Genomic DNA, 18,665 nt, shown 5'->3' with positions numbered 1-18,665 from the left:
ATGCATTATGCTGGTCTTTGTTGGTATAACCATCATGAATTATGCTGGTTTTTGCTGGTATAACCTGCATGCATTATGCTGGTCTTTGTTGGTATAACCATCATGCATTATGCTGGTCTTTGTTGGTATAACCATCATGCATTATGCTGGTCTTTGTTGGTATAACCATCATGCATTATGCTGGTCTTTGTTGGTATAACCATCATGCATTAGGCTGGTCTTTGTTGGTATAACCATCATGCATTATGCTGGTCTTTGTTGGTATAACCATCATGAATTATGCTGGTCTTTGCTGGTATAAACAACATGCATTATGCTGGTCTTTGCTGGTATAAACAACATGCATTATGCTGGTCTTTATTCGTATAACCATCATGAATTATGCTGGTCTTTGTTGGTATAACCAGCATGCATTATGCTGGTCTTTGTTGGTATAACCATCATGCATTAGGCTGGTCTTTGCTGGTATAACCATCATGCATTATGCTGGTCTTTGCTGGTATAACCATCATGCATTATGCTGGTCTTTGTTGGTATAACCATCATGCATTATGCTGGTTTTTGTTGGTCGCGTCTCGCTCTGCCATATTGAGATAAGGGGCAGAGCGGACGCGTGGCCCGACAAGTGTACCCCCTGAGGGCCCGTAAGCCCCAGCCAGGGAGGAGGGGAGTCCCGTCCACCCGCCCGTCCTAACGAAGGGAGGGAGGCAGTCAACTCCACCAAAGTGCGAAAAAAGGGGGAACCAGGCACCCCTGAAAACGCACAGCACAGGCGGGACCACGTGTGACACAGCACCCCGTGGCACACACCCACACACCCCTGCTAGCCCACCAATGGTGGGACGCAGAATAGGTCCCAGACCTCAGAACCGCCTGGGAGACAGAACCCCCAGTCATGTCCACGAGGTAAAACTTAACGAAGGGACAACTTAAAATGTCAAGGCAACCATCAAATGTGGCTGATGAAGCACTTTTCTAGAACCTAAAGTTGACCCACATAGATGGATGAACCAGATATACAAAACGACAGAGAGAGAGAGAGAGACGGTAACAGTGACGTTGCTCAACCTTGATCTGATCGACTGACATTGTTATTGTGTTTTTATGTTATGTTATGTTTTTTATATAACTTTCCTACAAATGCCTGATTTTGTATAAGCTCCTGTAATTGTCCTAGCATGACGCTGTGATTGTTATCTTTGTGTACTGTATTAGCCTACTGTACATATTACTCACGTCTCCGTCCTTCCACAGACCTGGAGGAGTTTCCGCAGGAGGACAGAGACTCTGTCTATGCCAAAGAGGGACAGGGGGCTGTTCTCCTCTGTGTGGCTCCGAGATCCTGGCCATGTATGTACAGTACAATAATAATGATTTGATTTTATGGCCAAACCCTGCTTGACCCAACTTAACTCGCAGTTCGATGCTTATTTTTACAGATTTCTTTCAGGTTTGATGGGGTTGGATTCATATTAAGTAGACCGTTTTTGAAGTATGAAATTATTCCCTGATTGGATTTAGCCCACTGCAGATTACAGTTTAGATGTCATCTCATACTGAAAAAGGTGCTCACATGCTTGATCGTTGTTATGTGTGTTTAGTTGTGTTAGTGTATATTAGTGTAGAGGGGCAACATTATTATCTGCCACTTTATGTTTCACTGTCCTGGGGTGGGATCACCAGAGGCTCCACGATACCATATCATCACGATACTAGAGTCACAATATTGTAATATTGCGATATTGCTAATAATTACAATAATTATTAATTAACGGTTAAACCGTCTGTAGAGTGGTAGTGAGTGAAGGGGTTAACATTCTGTGTAGTGTGGTAGTGAAAGGGTTAAACTCCAATCCAATCAGCAAAAAAAACATTTATACATTTAATTCATACCTTTTTTACATTTTAAATATCGATACTCGGCGCCACTGTAGTGATATAATATCGGCGTGCAAAACATTGCAATATATTGCTACTAGTGATGCACCGATGTGAAAATGGTGGCCGATACCGATAACCGATATTACTATTGCTGTTCTGACCGATACCGATATTTACCGATGTTGATATCTCTGTATAGAAAACACTTTTTTATGATAATCAAATAAAGAGTTATTTTCCAAAACGCATATTTTTTTTACCTTTGTAACTTATTTTCAGAAATGCCTGATATTTTGAAACTATTTAAGGCCAAAACATGTAAAAGGAAAAAAAATCTGCCTTATCTTGATATCGGACCGATACCGATGTGTAAAAAAACGGCCATATCGGCCGATATTATATCGGCGGCCGATATTATATCGGCGGCCGATATATCGTGCATCACTAATTGCTACATTGCAATATATCGCTACATCCATCTTTTCCCCCCACCCCTCCCCTCCTCCTCCCCCCCCCCCCCCCCCCCCCCCAGACGAGGTGAGCTACCGCTGGATCTACAACGAGTTCCCGGTGTTCCTCCAGACGGACCGCCGCCGCTTCGTCTCGCAGAAGACGGGGAACCTGTACATCTCCAAGGTGGAGGCCCGGGACGCCGGCAACTACTCCTGCTTCGTCTCCAGCCCCGTCATCGGCAAGAGCGTCTTCTCCAGGTTCATCCCCCTCCTGCCCTCGCCGCCCGAGGACGGTGAGGAGATGTGTGTCTGCGTTGTGTTTACCCTCTGAGCTTCAGACCTGCGGGACGTTTGCCTCGATCTAGACTAGAGCCTGAATCATCGATTGCTAAAGGAACACGCAGCAGGAGTATTTTTAAGTTTAAAAAGATGTTTAAAAACAGGGTTCTAGAATCTTATAGTAAAATTTTACCTACAATCTTTTTTAATTTTTTTTACCATGAAACTCTGGTATTGCAGATGAATTTTTGATTTTCCTATGTTGGCTTATGTTCTTTTCAGGAAAGTTTTTTGTTGATTTTAGATTTTTTTTTTGTTTGTTTGTTTGTTTGTTTGTTTTATCTTGCAAACTTTAACTTTTTTTGTTCTTTTCTGGATCGTTTTTTGTGGATTTTTGATTGTTGATTTATTTTGTTATATTTTGAAAACTCTAACTTTTTACAGAGGACGGTGAGGAGACGTGTGTCTGCGTTGTGTTTACCGTCTGAGCTTCAGACCTGCGGGACGCTTGCCTCGATCTAGACTAGAGCCTGAATCATCTATTGCTAAAGGAACTAGGGCTGTCCCCGACTAAGGATTTGGATGGTCAACTATGATTGGCCAAAATTTGCCGTTAGTCGAGGATTGGTCGACTAAAAATAAAATTAAAAGTATAATATTTTTTATATATCTTTTTAATTTTAATTTAAATTAAAAAAAATTTCATCATTCCATTTGGGCTGTGGGGGGTGCTTAATGTCTGAAGGAGTCGACTGAAGGCTTCTTGTCCTCTGCAAAAGCATGCAATTGGTCCACTGATGGATACATCTTGATATTTGTCTACTGCAGGGGTCAGCAACCTTTTTGACATGGAGTGCCTGTTTGAAATATAGTTGTAACTAGTGTGCCTCAACAATATTCCATGCATCGTAAATATTTTTTCTCATAATCAGGTATTGATAATTTTTACATTATTACATCATTATTGTTATTGTTATTATTAACAATATTATTATGATGGTTGTATCAACCCTAAATCTGAGTTGGGGGGGGGATGCAATGCAGACAAACAGCTGCATACAGTGCGACCATTTCACTCACATTTGCCCATTCATTTTTGGACACATCACACACCATCGGTGTGTGTACTGTACGTGGGCTGTCATAGCTCCACCTACAGGCCTAATGGAGAACACCAGGAGAACACCAGGATGTGAATGGAGGGTGAATGTGAGGTATATCGTGTAAATAAGTTTTGATTGATCGCAAGACTACACTGTAAAAAATATATAATAATAAGTTACCAGAACTTAAAAATATTGAGTTCAGTTACTGTGCATTAAGGTTTTCAGTTTTCAATCCATAATAATCCAGAAAAATAAGTACACAACCACATTATTTCAACCTAATAAAACTATGTTTATTGTCATTGTTTTAAGAACACAAGTTGACTTGGTAATACTCACATTTTGAGTAAAAAATATGGCTTTTAACATGTGCAATGTTCAATGAAATAGAAAAATAAATAATAAAATTAGTTGATTAATCCCACTGGTCAGTGGTCACAATGGTGACCGTAATAATGTTTTTGTTATAAGGCTCTGCAAATGTTACTGAATGATGTAGCAATGTATTTCCAGCTAAATTGAAATAATAAACAAATAAAGGGTCTCAATTAAATATGTGGTAGTAAAAAGAACCTGTGGGAGGATTTCAACAAGATAAATGCGACAACAGTGCAAAATATTTCACTATAATATTTCAAAGCAAAACATTTTTTTTTTTTTTTTTTTTTTTTTTACTGCTGCCCCCTGTGCCTATGCAAATGCCCCTGCGGCACGCGTGCCTAAGGTTGCCTACCCCTGGTCTAGTGTGTTCATTAGATGGTGAAATCCTCTTTCAGTGCCTCTGTGCCTGTTTTCTTAGGCAGTTAGCCTCTGGTATGCGTGCCATTAGCGTTAGCCACGCTTCTAGGCCTCTTTTCTTTTGGAAAGAATGATAAAAAAAAAGAAAAAAAAACACTATAAATATATATATATATATATATTTAATTTTTTTGACTAAGAGGTTGGCCAGTCGACTACGGCTCCTTTCGACCGATTAGTCGACTAATAGGGGTCAGCCCTAGAAAAGCCTGAATCATCGATTGCTAAAGGAACACGCCAACTTTTTGGGAAATTTGCTTATTTGCCATCTACATTGACTACCATGTAGTTGATTTTATTAGAACAAGGCTTTATGATATCCTCCACAACACATATATAAGCACAGCAAAACTATGTTTCACCATTTTGAAAATTCTGAAGGTATCTGCAGAAAAAAAAGTACGACTGTGGTGTTAGGCCGGCTCTAGGGCGGCTGATTGGCGCAGTGGGCAAGGCGCTCGCCTCTAACGCAGGAGACGCTGGGTTCGAGCCCAGCTCTCGGCGTTGCTACCGGCTGGCCGGTCGGTCATACTAACACAATTGGCAAGTGTTAGAGGGTGGGAAAGCCGGTGGGTGGGGATTTGACGTTGTGGACAGCGACTCCTACAGGTCGGTTTGGTGACGCCGGTGCGGCGGAAGCAGGAAGTAGCGGGGGCAGCGTGAGCCTCCCACACGTTACTCCTCGCCACTGAGAATTCGAGCTGTACAGGTGAAAAGATGCGACAGGCTGCCTCCTGGTGTACCGGAGGGGACACGTGATGCAAGGCTTCTATCCTCACTACAACCGACCTGTGGGAGGCATAGTCTAGCAACGTTCAAGACAGGGGAGGGAAGAATTGGATAATACAAAAATTGGGATGGGAGAAAAATTGAAAATGGGGAGAAAAAGTGGATATTTATTATATTATCTATGGGTTTCACATTTAGTATATTATGATTGAACAACCTCATTTTCATCTTAAAAATAAGGGACATGATGTGTCTCGGGGGCCATAAAATCAAATTACAATGGGATTATATGGTTATGAATGCATATAATGTTAGTTAGGATGTAGTATTAACTATTGTAATTTAAATTTAATAATAATAGGAACGTTTATTTCACCGTGGCCACAAAATGAAAGGACAGTTTATAGTCAGAGACAACATGTTAACACATTAGCGTCTGGCCATAGACTGACCCAGAGCGCTGTTCAGACATACTGTATGTTAAATACACAGTTGTCAGACATAACATAATATCAGATATGATGATGAAGGTAAACAAAAATGGTTCTCAGTCACTGGGAGCAACAACAAAGAAGTTATGGCTGGGGAGATGTCAGAGTGTTCTTAAAGAGACACACACACATTAACCAGTCAAGCTGGTCACGCTGTATAACATGATGTCTCAACACAGATCTATAAGGACATGATAATATATTCCACGACACTATATTGAGTGATACTCCTTTCTTTTTAGTGGTCAGGACTGAGTTAGACCCCGGGTCAACATTGACCCGAGCTAACGACGGTCAGTGGTGCCATGCAATTCCTAACACGACATGAGGGTTAACCTGTGTGGATGACGTGACAAACACCTTGTTGTCCACAGCGGAGGAGAAGAAGTACCCGGCAGACATCAGGGTGAAGTTCCCAGACACCACTGCCATGCTGGCTGCTAACATCACCCTGGAGTGCTTTGCGCTGGGCAAGTAAGTCTTGGCTTTTAGGCTAGTTAAGACTAGGGATGTCCGATATTATCGGCCGATATTGGCATTAAAATGTGAAATCGGAAAATATCGGTATCGGTTTTCAATTTTTTTTATTTATTTTTTACATTTCTATAACCTTTATTTACCCAGGCAAGCAAGTAAGAACAAATTCAGATTTGATTTATTGTCAAAAGTATGCATAATGTGTTATACCGATACCGATATATGCAGGGTTTCCCCCCCCCAAAAAACGGAATAATTTCAGGTAATTAACATTACATATCTCTTGTTGTGGAATTAATTGATTGATTGATTGAATACTTTATTTTGACACAAATCGTATGTTTTTTTGTCATACGATTTGTGTCAAAATAAAGTATTCACACAATCAATCAATTAATTCCACAAGAGATATGTAATGTTAATTACCTGAAATTATTCCGTTTTTTGGGGGGGGGGAAACCCTGCATATATCGGTATCGGTTGATATCGGTTGATATCGGTATCGGAAATTAGGAGTTGGACAATATCGGTATATCGGTATCGGTAAAAAAGCCAATATCGAGCATCCCTAGGACACATGCTTAGAAAATATATTTATTTTGGCTGTCCCACGCCAGTTCACTTTCAGTTCAATAGATAGGCTAGCCATATCACTGAAGAAGGACATTGTCCGAAACATGTCTGCTATTTATTCAGGCTGCCATTAAAAAACATTGAACCTGTGAGTGCTGGTCCGGCTACCCTGCTTTTTGATATACTGAACTTTATGGGATTGCAGCACCCAGTGTGAGAACTTGTGAGCGCGGTCTAACTTGACTATATAGTTCAATAGATACAAAATGGTAAACAGAAATGATAGTTTATTTGCTATTGATGGAGTATTCAATGGCTGTGTGTGAGTTGAATAGGACAATCATCTCATGCCAAAAGTCGCTCAATACACTAAATCTTGCATTCTGAGAAATTCGCTTCTGGAATGATCTGAGAAGTGAATCGATCCCAACGAAATAATAAAACATCGGGATGCAAATTCAACATTTCTCCTCTGACTTTCTCAGTTTTGTTGAGAACCTTGTCACTAGTTCAACACGTTTCACTTGAATGGCACGGTTTTACGTGTAAACAACACACAGTAAACATAATTCGTAAGCACATTGTTGTGACAACCTTTCTCTCCGCTCCTCCCCGCAGCCCCATCCCTCACATCGTGTGGAGGAAGGTGGACGCCACGGACCTGCCGGCCAACCACGAGATCAGCGAGTCGGGGGCGCTGCTCCACCTCTTCAACGTGCAGTACGAGGACGCGGGGGGGTACGAGTGCGAGGCGCTCAACACTAAAGGAAAGGACTGGCACAAGGCCTGGCTTTATGTGGAGTGTAAGTATATAAGCAGGAGTCCGGTGTTTCTCAAACTCGGCGTACAGACTGGTACAGGTCAAGTTACGAAATGGCTGGTTGTTTGACATAGATTATATCATCATATATATTTACTTTATTTTATTTTGTATTCTCTTTTTCAATTTTTCTCCCATCCCAATTACCCGCTGTGCCAATTCTCCCCTCCCCTGTCTTGAACGTTGCTCGCATATGCAACCCACTGGCCGGTTGTAGGGAGGATAGAAGCCTTGCATCACGTGTCCCCTGCGATACACGAGGAGGCAGCCTGTCACATCTTTTCACCTGCCAGCGCGGACTCTCAGTGGCGAGGTGTAACGTGTGGGAGGCTCATGCTGCCCCCGCCATTTCCTGTCTCTGCTGTGCAGGCGTCCCCAACCGACCTGTAGGAGTCGCTGTCCACAACGTCCAGATTACCACCCATCAACTTCCACCCGCTAACTCTGCCAATTGAGTTAGTATGAGCAGTCCCTGAAGATGATAATACCATTCCATCTCCATCACTGAGACCAAAACGCAACTATTTGCTGGTCCTTGAGACAAAAATGATGTACTAATGATGAATGATGAAATACTTGCCTCTGAGTTGAATTTAAGCTGCCTGTGTACATCTAGATAGCATGGAGTTTGACACCTTGCCTATTAGGCAACGTGGAAAGCCTTAAAATGCTCACTCATTAATTCACTTTCAAATGCTCACACATTGCCTAAACCTTCAAATGCTCACACATTAATACACTTTCAAATGCTCACACATTAATAAACTTTCAAATGCTCACACATTAATACACTTTCAAATGCTCACACATGAATACACTTTCAAATGTTCACAGATTAATAAACTTTCAAATGCTCACACATTAATAAACTTTTAAATGATCACACATGATTGAAATGAAATGCAATGAAACAATTGCAGTCCTATGGCTTGCAACATCAAAGTCAAAGCTATTTTCTGCCTGATTTCATTCTCACATATGTTTGTTCTTAGCATAAATTGCATTTGTCATCATTCCTCTCCACCATTTTCCTTCTGATTGGCAGCTGCCCCGGAGTGGGCGGAGACTATTAACAACACGCAGATAGACATTGGTTCGGAGCACACCATGCGCTGTGTGGCGTCAGGGAAGCCCTTCCCGTACATCCGCTGGTACAAAGATGGATACATGGTCAGAACCTGTTCATACCTCTGCATGGCTGTCACTAAAGAGATAGTTAATGATCCAGTTGTTCATTTAAAGGTGCTATATAATATTCAGCCACTAGATGCTGCACTAGAGCACCAGCATGTCACATTCCACATGCATTTATTTTGGACCTGCAAAACATTTACAAATGATACCTTCATTAATTGGGGGGGGAAGCAATACTTTATTCTGCACCTTTCTAAAAGCTCTGTGGCTGTATTAAAAAAATATATATATATGTGACTGCAACCAGCGATTGTGACCACATGTCTCCATGAACGAATAATGGACTCTGTGAAGCGCTCTGGGTCAGAGCAACAGTCAGTCAGAGAAGAGCGCTATATAAATCCAATCCATTATTATTATTATTATCGTCATTTTCCAGATGTTTCCGGATTGTGAAAGTACATAGCTTTCAAATGATGTGTCATATGTGGAAATCTGAAAATGTCTGAAGAAGATGTGCTCATTTGAATCTTGTAAAACCGCTTTATTGCTGAGATAACGGCTCTCGAACATAGTCTAGAATTTAACACCTCTGCCGGTCTGTACTGGGCATGAACAATAGCCCCGCTACAACCCGCCCAGCCACTCATTAACATAATCTGTCAGTAAGTGCTGACAGAGTGCAATGACTTGTGAAAATAGCTGTTATATATAGAATAGATATGATTGTCATTATACTTCATACAATGAGATAAAGAACTCACAACTTAAAGATGCAGTTATCACAGCAAGTTGCTTGCAGTCAGTATATCCATAGGATGAATAAGTATAAATATTGCACTTAGTCGATAGAGGAGTATGAAATACAGTTATCGCAGTACAAATAAAGTTGCTGTCAGTCAGTGTATCAATAGAATGAGTAGTATAAAAAATATATTGCAATATTCAGAGCTACTGAACTCAACTTCAAGTCATTTTAGAAGAAACATTTCAAGCTATAAGCTGTAGTATCACCACGGTCCGGTCATTGAGAGGCGAAACCGGAGGTGGTAATTTTTGCAAAACTGACACTCTTTGGCTGTTTGTTGGTTTTATAACCCGAGATTGGAAGCATCATGTAATAGGTCAAGCAGGGTGTCAATCAAACGGTGGCCATTTTAGCTTTCTATGTGCTATAGTGCTGCTTCAGATACACAATGGGACGCCCTCGGGCCATCGGAATTTTAACCCTTTCACTGCCACACGACAGAAGGTTAGCCCTTTACTATCACACAACCGACGGCGATGCTCCATTATTAGCATCATTAGCTCGAACATTGTACATATGTCTATACTGAACACTGTGACCTCTATTTTTACTTCTATTTTACATGCTATACTATTTTATTTCATACTTATCTTGTCTAGCACAGTCTCTGGAGCGTAACAGTAAGAAGCATTTTGTATAAAAGTATTCTGTACTTCTGTATGACAACTATTAAAGAAACTTGAAACTTGACCTTCTGTATTGTCACAGTGAAAGGGTTAACCGGCTGTCGTGTGGCAGTGAAAGGGTTAAGGGTTAAGATGCCGTTAAATGCGGTCACAGTAACGTTGGGCGGTACCACACAAACATTCTAAAGAAACAACTATAGTCAACAATAGTCAAAAACGTGCTCATAAAGAAAGCAGAACGTCACACGACAGACCACGATGTCGTGGAACCCTCATGAGGCGATTAACAAATATTACATTTTTATTACTGCCTATTTTAAAACCGAATCAAACCGTAAACAGAGAGGCCTATTGGGATGTTAGATCCTAATATGAAAAACGGTGATTTACCTTACTTTGCTGCTATCTTTTTATGCTAGTTTTATATGTTTTATATGTAATCTTATGCCATAGAATCAAACTATAAACAAAGTGGCCTATTGGGATGCTAGCTCATAATGTGAAAAAACTGATTTGATTTGTTTGCGCTTATGTGCAAATGTTGTCCTTTTTCTGCTGTGAAGCACTTTGAGCTACAATTCTTGAACGCAAAAGGTGCTATACAAATAAAGTTATTATATTATTATTATGTCATGCTCAGGTTGGGATGTGGAAAGGGATCACAACCTGAGCATGACATAAGATCAAAATGGCCGCTGTGTGAATATGGTCAATTGTATGTTCACAAGTCGGGGGTTATACAAGTTATATTCTTTCCCGATTTCTGAAAAGTTGACTCTCTTTGTATAATGACGCCACTTTGCCGTGATGTATCTTCCAGTACGGGAAAGGTGAGCTGAAGTTCTCCAGCCTGACGTTCGACGACTCGGGGATGTACCAGTGCATCGCTGAGAACTACTGGGGCATCAAATACGCCAACGCAGAGCTCAGGGTGATCGGTGAGTGTGCCCTCTGAAGTCTGCGCTCCCATTGGGTGTGCCCTCTGAAGCCTGCGCTCCCATTGGGTGTGCCCTCTGAAGTCTGCGCTCCCATTGGGTGTGCCCTCTGAAGCCTGCGCTCCCATTGGGTGTGCCCTCTGAAGTCTGCGCTCCCATTGGGTGTGCCCTCTGAAGTCTGCGCTCCCATTGGGTGTGCCCTCTGAAGTCTGCGCTCCCATTGGGTGTGCCCTCTGAAGCCTGCGCTCCCATTTGGGTGTTCCCTCTGAAGTCTGCGCTCCCATTGGGTGTGCCCTCTCAAGTCTGCGCTCCCATTGGGTGTGCCCTCTGAAGTCTGCGCTCCCATTGGGTGTGCCCTCTGAAGTCTGCGCTCCCATTGGGTGTGCCCTCTGAAGTCTGCGCTCCCATTGGGTGTGCCCTCTGAAGTCTGCGCTCCCATTGGGTGTGCCCTCTGAAGTCTGCGCTTCCATTGGGTGTGCCCTCTGAAGCCTGCGCTCCCATTGGGTGTGCCCTCTGAAGTCTGCGCTCCCATTGGGTGTGCCCTCTGAAGTCTGCGCTGCCATTGGGTGTGCCCTCTGAGGTCTGCGCTCCCATTGGGTGTGCCCTCTGAAGTCTGCGCTGCCATTGGGTGTGCCCTCTGAAGTCTGCGCTCCCATTGGGTGTGCCCTCTGAAGCCTGCGCTCCCATTGGGTGTGCCCTCTGAAGCCTGCGCTCCCATTGGGTGTGCCCTCTGAAGCCTGCGCTCCCATTGGGTGTGCCCCCTGAAGTCTGCGCTCCCATTGGGTGTGCCCTCTGAAGCCTGCGCTCCCATTGGGTGTGCCCTCTGAAGTCTGCGCTCCCATTGGGTTATCTTGCCATGAAGTATACAACAGTATTATGAAATAACTGAATCATCCTAGTGGCTTAGGAATAACATTGACTTCCAATGCTTTTCAACTAAGACGAGAGTACGAAACTCACTTTTTTTTTTTTGTGTGGCTTAGTGGATTTATTTTTGCCACTTTCGCCTTGCATTTTTTTTTTATATCTTAGCTACCAGCCAGCATTTATTTATTTTCTTTTAAAATAATACATCCGCAGAGCTTTTAGAAAGGTGCGTAATTAAAGTATTGCTCCCCCCCTCACTTTTTTTTAATGAAATCATTTATCATAAAAACAAACATTGTTAATTAATGTTGTTATTTACATTGAAACTAAATTAATGTTGTTATTTTTACATGTTGCCCGCATACCCTCCATACTTCCTATCTCCCCACGTGGAATGGCACCCAATTGGATAAATAACACGCTGGTGCTCTAGTGCGACACCCAGTGGCTGAATGTTATCCATAGCACCTTTAAAGTTTTAATAAATAACTGATTGCGTACTGTAGTTTGCCAGGATTTGGCCGGTGGTGGCAGTGCTTAATTCATATTGAGTATTAAATGTTTTTGTGTTTCTTTACCTCCCAGCCTGTGCTCCTACCTTCGAGTTGAACCCAGTGAAGAGGCAGCTGCTGGGGGCCAGAGATGGCCGCGTGGTGATCGAGTGTAAACCCAGAGCGGCCCCCAGACCCAAGTTCACCTGGACCAAGGGCAAGGAGCTGCTCTACAACAACTCACGGTCAGTACGACCACAACGAGTTTCATTCCCCAAATGAGACCTGAGCCGTTTTAGAAAAGTCATACGATACGATATGAAATAATTATTATAATAAAACAGAAGATACTTGTGACCTAATTAGTGATGCACCGATGTGAAAATTGTGGCCGATACCGATAACCGATATTAATATTGCTGTTCTGGCCGATACCGATATTTACCGATGTCGATATCAGGGGCGGGGCTAGGGGGTGGCTACTTGGGCTCAAGCCCCGAATGTTTTCTGAAAAGCCCCGAATCTATTAAAAAATAAAAATAAATAATTTTTTTTTATTTTTTATTTTTTATTTTTTTTACAATTCATCATTGTTACATGAAAATATGTTTGCACCAGATTTAGCAGAAGCTAATTTCCATCTGTGGTCTATCCAGCTGCTAACTGTATTTGAGTGAGTTAAGTCTTGGTGTTATGGTAGACTCAGACCTAAGCTTTAAATCACAATCAACAAGTTGACAAAAACTTAATTCTTCCACCTTAGAAACATAGCTAAAGTACGGCCATTTATAAATCAAAAGGACGCTGAAAACCAGATCCATGCCTTTATCTCAAGCCGACTCGACTACTGTAATGCACTCCTTACCGGCCTCCCGAAGAAATACGATGATAACTATTTTATTGCAATGCACTATTGCATTATTTTATTCTATTTTACTAACTATTTTATTGCACTGCACTATTTTACTTTGTATCAGTGAATCATAGACGCCTGGCCATAAGAGCATTCGGAGCATCTCTGCTCTCCCACTATTGAACTTGGGGGAGCAAAGGTATGCCACCACTTTTTGATAATATGAAAAATATGATATACCCCCCCCCCAATATATAAATCTAACCATAACTACGTTATGGTTAACTTGTAGTGGGTGCTATGGACATAATTCACCATTAGATTGTTTTGATGTATTGATGGGGCACTGTCACTTTAATGAGGTTGGTTGGGGGTTGGGCTTAGAGAAGACGCGCTGGTGGAATGTCATTCATAAAATGTTTTTGGTGACGCGGAGCTGTCAGAGTTTAGCACGGCATAGATCTGACAGCTGTCACTTGTGCTAAGAAGATAATAAATGACACACTACTTACTTGGTGTGGTTGCAAGATAGAAATTGTGCGTCTCTCCTTTCCGACGATTTCTACAGTGGTGACCCTGTTATACGTTTTGAAGACGCTTCCGCGGCAACATGTCTACGAACGCAGTTTCACTGAAATTACCTGAGTTCTGGGAGTCGTCAGCCTCGGCATGGTTTGCGCAAACGGAGGCACAGTTCGAGCTGCGTGAGATTACCTCGGATACAACAAGATATTATTATGTGGTGTCAGCCCTGGGAAGTTCGACAGCCAGCAGAGTGGTGAGCCTCCTAAAGAACCCTCCGGCTCGAGATAAATATCTCACGATCAAGTCTCATCTGTTAAAGACATTCGAACTTTCCGATACCGAGCGGGCCAGCCGATTGTTTTCTTTGCAAGGGCTCGGTGATAGCAAGCCATCGGAGCTCATGGATAGGATGCTGGATTTATTGGGAGAGCACAAGCCTGATTTCCTTTTCATGCAACTTTTCCTGCGTCAGCTGCCTTCTCCGGTTCGGGCCGCTCTGGCCAACACCACTATAGACGATTGCCGCGCTCTGGCCGAGGAGGCTGATAAGTTTTTTTTGGCTGGTCAACAGCACTGTGCAGCGGCAGTTTCCCCAACCCAAGCCTTTGTTTCGCCGCCGGGAGACTGGAACTTCACCGCAGCAGCGACAGCCCCTCGCCAGCAGCGTGACGCGAACGCGGGGCTGTGTTATTACCATGCACGGTTTGGACCTAAAGCCAAGCAGTGCCGCCCGCCGTGCAGCTTCAGTGGGCCGGGAAATGCCCGGGCCGGCGCTCGTTAGTGGCCATGAGCGTCGGTCAGGCTGGCAGGCTACTGTTTGTCCAGGACACCATCTCCGGGCGGCGTTTCATGTGCGACACGGGCGCGCAGAGGAGCGTCTTGCCGGCTTCTAGAGTAGACATCCTATCCGGCGGACACGGACCCCCCATGGAGGCCGCCAACGGCACCCCCATCCGCACAAACGGCACCAGGTATGTCGAAATGTGTTTTAGTGGCCAACGGTTTGGCTGGGACTTTATCACAGCTAATGTAGCCGTCCCTCTTCTAGGCGCTGATTTTTTGTGTGATTATGGACTGTTAGTGGATGTTAAAAATTGCCGCTTAATTGATGCCATTACATTCTGCTCTTATGCTGGTGCGCTTGGGGGTGCAGACTCCATCAGACTCTCTAGCATGCTCTCCGCCGCAGATGAGTTTCAACACCTTCTCGCCGAGTTCCCGGGCCTCACGCGGCCCACGTTCTCATCATCTACAGCCAAGCATGGAGTGGAACATCATATCGCCACGACCGGCCCTCCAGTCTATGCCCGGGCTCGGCGCCTCGACCCGGTCAAGCTCAGCATTGCCAAGGCAGAGTTCGAGAACATGGAACGCCTCGGCATTGTCCGTCGCTCCGACAGCCCATGGGCCTCCCCCCTCCACATTGTCCCCAAGCCGGGAGGCGGGTGGCGCCCGTGTGGGGATTACCGCCGGCTCAACGATGCTACGACGCCGGACCGGTACCCAGTCCCGCACATTCAGGACTTTTCTGCCCGCCTTTCAGGGAAATTAATGTTTTCCAAGGTGGACCTTGTGCGTGGGTATCATCAGGTGCCCGTCCAACCGCTGGATGTCCCCAAAACAGCAGTCATAACTCCATTTGGACTATTTGAGTTTCTGCGCATGCCATTCGGCCTCAAAAACGCTGCACAGACGTTCCAGCGCCTTATGGACTCTGTGCTACGGGACTTGGATTTTATTTTTGTATACTTGGATGATATCCTCATAGCCAGCGCCTCTAAGGCTGAGCACATGTCCCACCTCAGGATGCTTTTTGAGCGGCTAAATGAGCATGGACTGATAATCAACCCGGCCAAATGCCAGTTTGGGCGGTCGACCATTGACTTCCTGGGGCACAGAGTCACTAAAGAGGGAGCGGTCCCTCTTCCCATGAAGGTGGAAGCGGTGATGAATTTTCCCCGGCCGCCCACGGTTAGGTCACTGCAGGAGTTTCTCGGAATGATCAACTTTTATCACCGCTTTATTCCCCAGGCGGCTCGGATTATGCGGCCGTTGTATGAGGCCCTTAGGGGTAAAGCGCCAAAACATGCGGTCGACTGGTCTGCTGAGAGAGACAAAGCTTTTCTGGATGCCAAGGCTGCCCTAGCCAACGCCACCATGCTGGCACATCCTTCCTTTAAGGCCCCAATCTCCATCACCACCGACGCCTCAGATTTTGCCGTGGGCGCAGTGTTTGAACAGTGGGTAGGCGGGGCTTGCCAGCCGCTCGCTTTTTTCAGCCGCCAGTTAAGCCCCAGCGAGCGGAGGTATAGCACCTTCGATCGGGAGCTCCTCGGCCTCTACCTTGCCATCCGCCATTTTCGTTTCCTGCTGGAGGCCCGCCAGTTCACGGCCTTCGTGGATCACAAGCCGCTGACGTTCGCCATGGCCAAGGTGTCTGAGCCATGGTCCGCCCGTCAACAGCGACAGCTCTCATATGTCTCAGAGTTCACTACTGACATTCAACATGTGGCAGGTAAAGCAAACCTTGTCGCAGACTGCCTCTCCCGGGCTGTAGTGGGCGCCATCCACTTGGGGCTGGATTACACCGGTATGGCGGCGGACCAGGCTACCGACCCTGAAGTGCAGGATTTCAGGTCAGCCACCTCAAGCCTGCGGTTAGAGGATGTGGTTTTTGACAGCGCTGGCACCACACTCCTGTGTGATGTCTCTATGGGACAGGCCCGCCCCATCGTTCCCACAGGATGGAGGCGGCGTGTTTATGACGCTGTTCACGGCCTCTCCCACCCGGGAAAGAAACCTACGCAGAGGCTAGTGTCCGCCAAGTTTGTCTGGCCTGGGCTTAGAAAAGATGTAAGAGACTGGGCTGACTCCTGTTTGGAGTGCCAGCGCGCTAAAGTGTACCGTCACACCAAGGCCCCCCTGCAGCACTTCCCTGTACCTGAAAGGAGGTTCGACCACGTGAACGTTGACCTAGTGGGCCCCCTGCCCCCCTCACACGGCTTCAGTTACCTCTTTACTATGGTGGACAGGACTACCCGTTGGCCAGAGGCAGTTCCACTGTCAGGCACGACGTCCGCCGAGGTGGCCAGAGCCTTTATTGGAACCTGGGTCGCCCGGTTTGGCACTCCAGCCGACCTCTCTTCAGACCGGGGCCCACAGTTCACGTCCGAGCTCTGGAACACGGTCGCCAAGAGCCTGGGCGTGAAGCTACACCGGACTACGTCATACCACCCGCAGGCCAATGGGTTATGCGAGCGCTTTCACCGCTCAATGAAAGCAGCACTTCGGGCCAGCCTTACTGACAGCGGCTGGGTCGACCGGCTCCCGTGGGTCATGCTTGGTCTCAGGACGGCCCCCAAGGAAGACCTTCAGACCTCCTCGGCTGAGCTGGTTTACGGTCAGCCTCTGCGGGTGCCAGGGGATTTCATCCCTAACATTACTGCCCCCTGGTGTGCAGCCCAGCAGCGGACAGCACTTCTGGAGAAGGCTAAGGTATTCACGCCGGTCCCCACCTCACAGCACGGCCTTCCCCGATCGCACGTCCCTACAAGTCTGCAGTCAGCGGGATATGTTTTCATCCGTCACGATGCCCACCGGGACCCCTTGAAACCTCCATACGACGGTCCGTTCCGTGTCCAGGAGGCTGGAGACAAGTACTTTGTGGTGGACATGGGCGGGAAGCTGGAACACATTTCCATAGACCGCCTTAAACCGGCTCATGTGGACTTGGGCAAACCTGTTGGACTGGCCCAGCCAGTGAAAAGAGCAGCTTTATTGGTCAAGATTGAAGGCTCTATATTGCAGGAAATTGCACGTACAGGTTCATTAAATTAAAAAAAAAAACGCCGTGGAGGGGGTCGTGCCTGTCCCCCTCCAAACCACCCCTTGCCTGCCAAAAAAAAAAAAAAAAGGGGGCACCTATCTGGGCTAAGCCCCGGATCTCCTACAATCCTAAATCCGCCCCTGGTCGATATCTCTGTATAGAAAACACTTTTTTATGATAATCAAATAAAGAGCTATTATTTTCCAAAACGCATTTATTTATTTTTTTACTTTTGTAAGTTTTTTTCAGAAATGACTGATATTTTGAAACTATTTGAGGCCAAAACATGTAAAAAAAAAAAATAAATAAAAATAGATAAAAAATAAATATATATATATATATTTTCTTAAAACTTTTAATATCGGCCCAATCTTGATATTGGACCGATACCGATGTGTAAAAAAACAGCCATATATGGCCGAAATATCGTGCATCACTAGACCTAATGATAAGGATAAACGCTCAATGAAGAAACCCTCATCTCCTTGCCACACATCTACGCTACTCAGTTTATTCTGAGGACTGAGAAGAGGGAAGAGAGGAGGGTGGTGACCCAAAACCTATGGAAGACCACCCTCAAGGCTTCACTCCAACCCCAAAACCCAATCCCCCTATTTATAATAAAACACAAGATACTCGGGTCCTAATGATAAGGATATGCACTGAATGAACAAACCCCATCCCCCTAGCAAACATCTATGCTACTCATAGTGGTCAAATCAAAATGTCGTATGTACCTCTGCGTCCTACTTCCACCGGACAAACCCTGGCTTTCCATCCTCGCTGTTCAGTTTCTGCCGCCAAGTCTGCATATCTAAGCTTTTTCAGTTCATACACATCCTCCACTGAATCCTCCCAAGGCACGGTCAATTATATAAAACAAACGAAGGCTGACAAGCAAATGATCTCAACTCCTTCTATGCGAGGTTTGAGGCTGTGAATAACAACACCAGCCTACAAACCACGGCAATGGGAGGGGGGGGGTCTGCTGATG

At 45.0% G+C, this 18,665-nt stretch overlaps 1 protein-coding gene across 1 annotated transcript in view; it reads left to right on the top strand.

Moving 5' to 3' along the window:
* Nucleotides 1–18,665, top strand: part of cntn1b (contactin 1b) — a gene marked incomplete at both ends in the record, with an annotated part of 73,698 nt that overhangs the window by 10,415 nt on the left and 44,618 nt on the right. Inside the window, 7 exons of the mRNA XM_084331117.1 lie at nt 1,255–1,350; nt 2,414–2,626; nt 6,111–6,210; nt 7,405–7,589; nt 8,652–8,776; nt 10,995–11,112; nt 12,562–12,712. Coding sequence (XP_084187243.1) covers nt 1,255–1,350; nt 2,414–2,626; nt 6,111–6,210; nt 7,405–7,589; nt 8,652–8,776; nt 10,995–11,112; nt 12,562–12,712 — 988 coding nt within the window. The remainder of the gene's footprint in view (nt 1–1,254; nt 1,351–2,413; nt 2,627–6,110; nt 6,211–7,404; nt 7,590–8,651; nt 8,777–10,994; nt 11,113–12,561; nt 12,713–18,665) is intronic.

This window comes from Notolepis coatsorum (assembly GCF_963971535.1).
Source record: "Notolepis coatsorum genome assembly, chromosome: 15".
NCBI classification, from domain to species: domain Eukaryota; kingdom Metazoa; phylum Chordata; class Actinopteri; order Aulopiformes; family Paralepididae; genus Notolepis; species Notolepis coatsorum.
The sequence above is the reverse complement of the archived record's forward strand: the minus strand, read 5'-3'. Positions and strand labels throughout refer to the sequence as shown.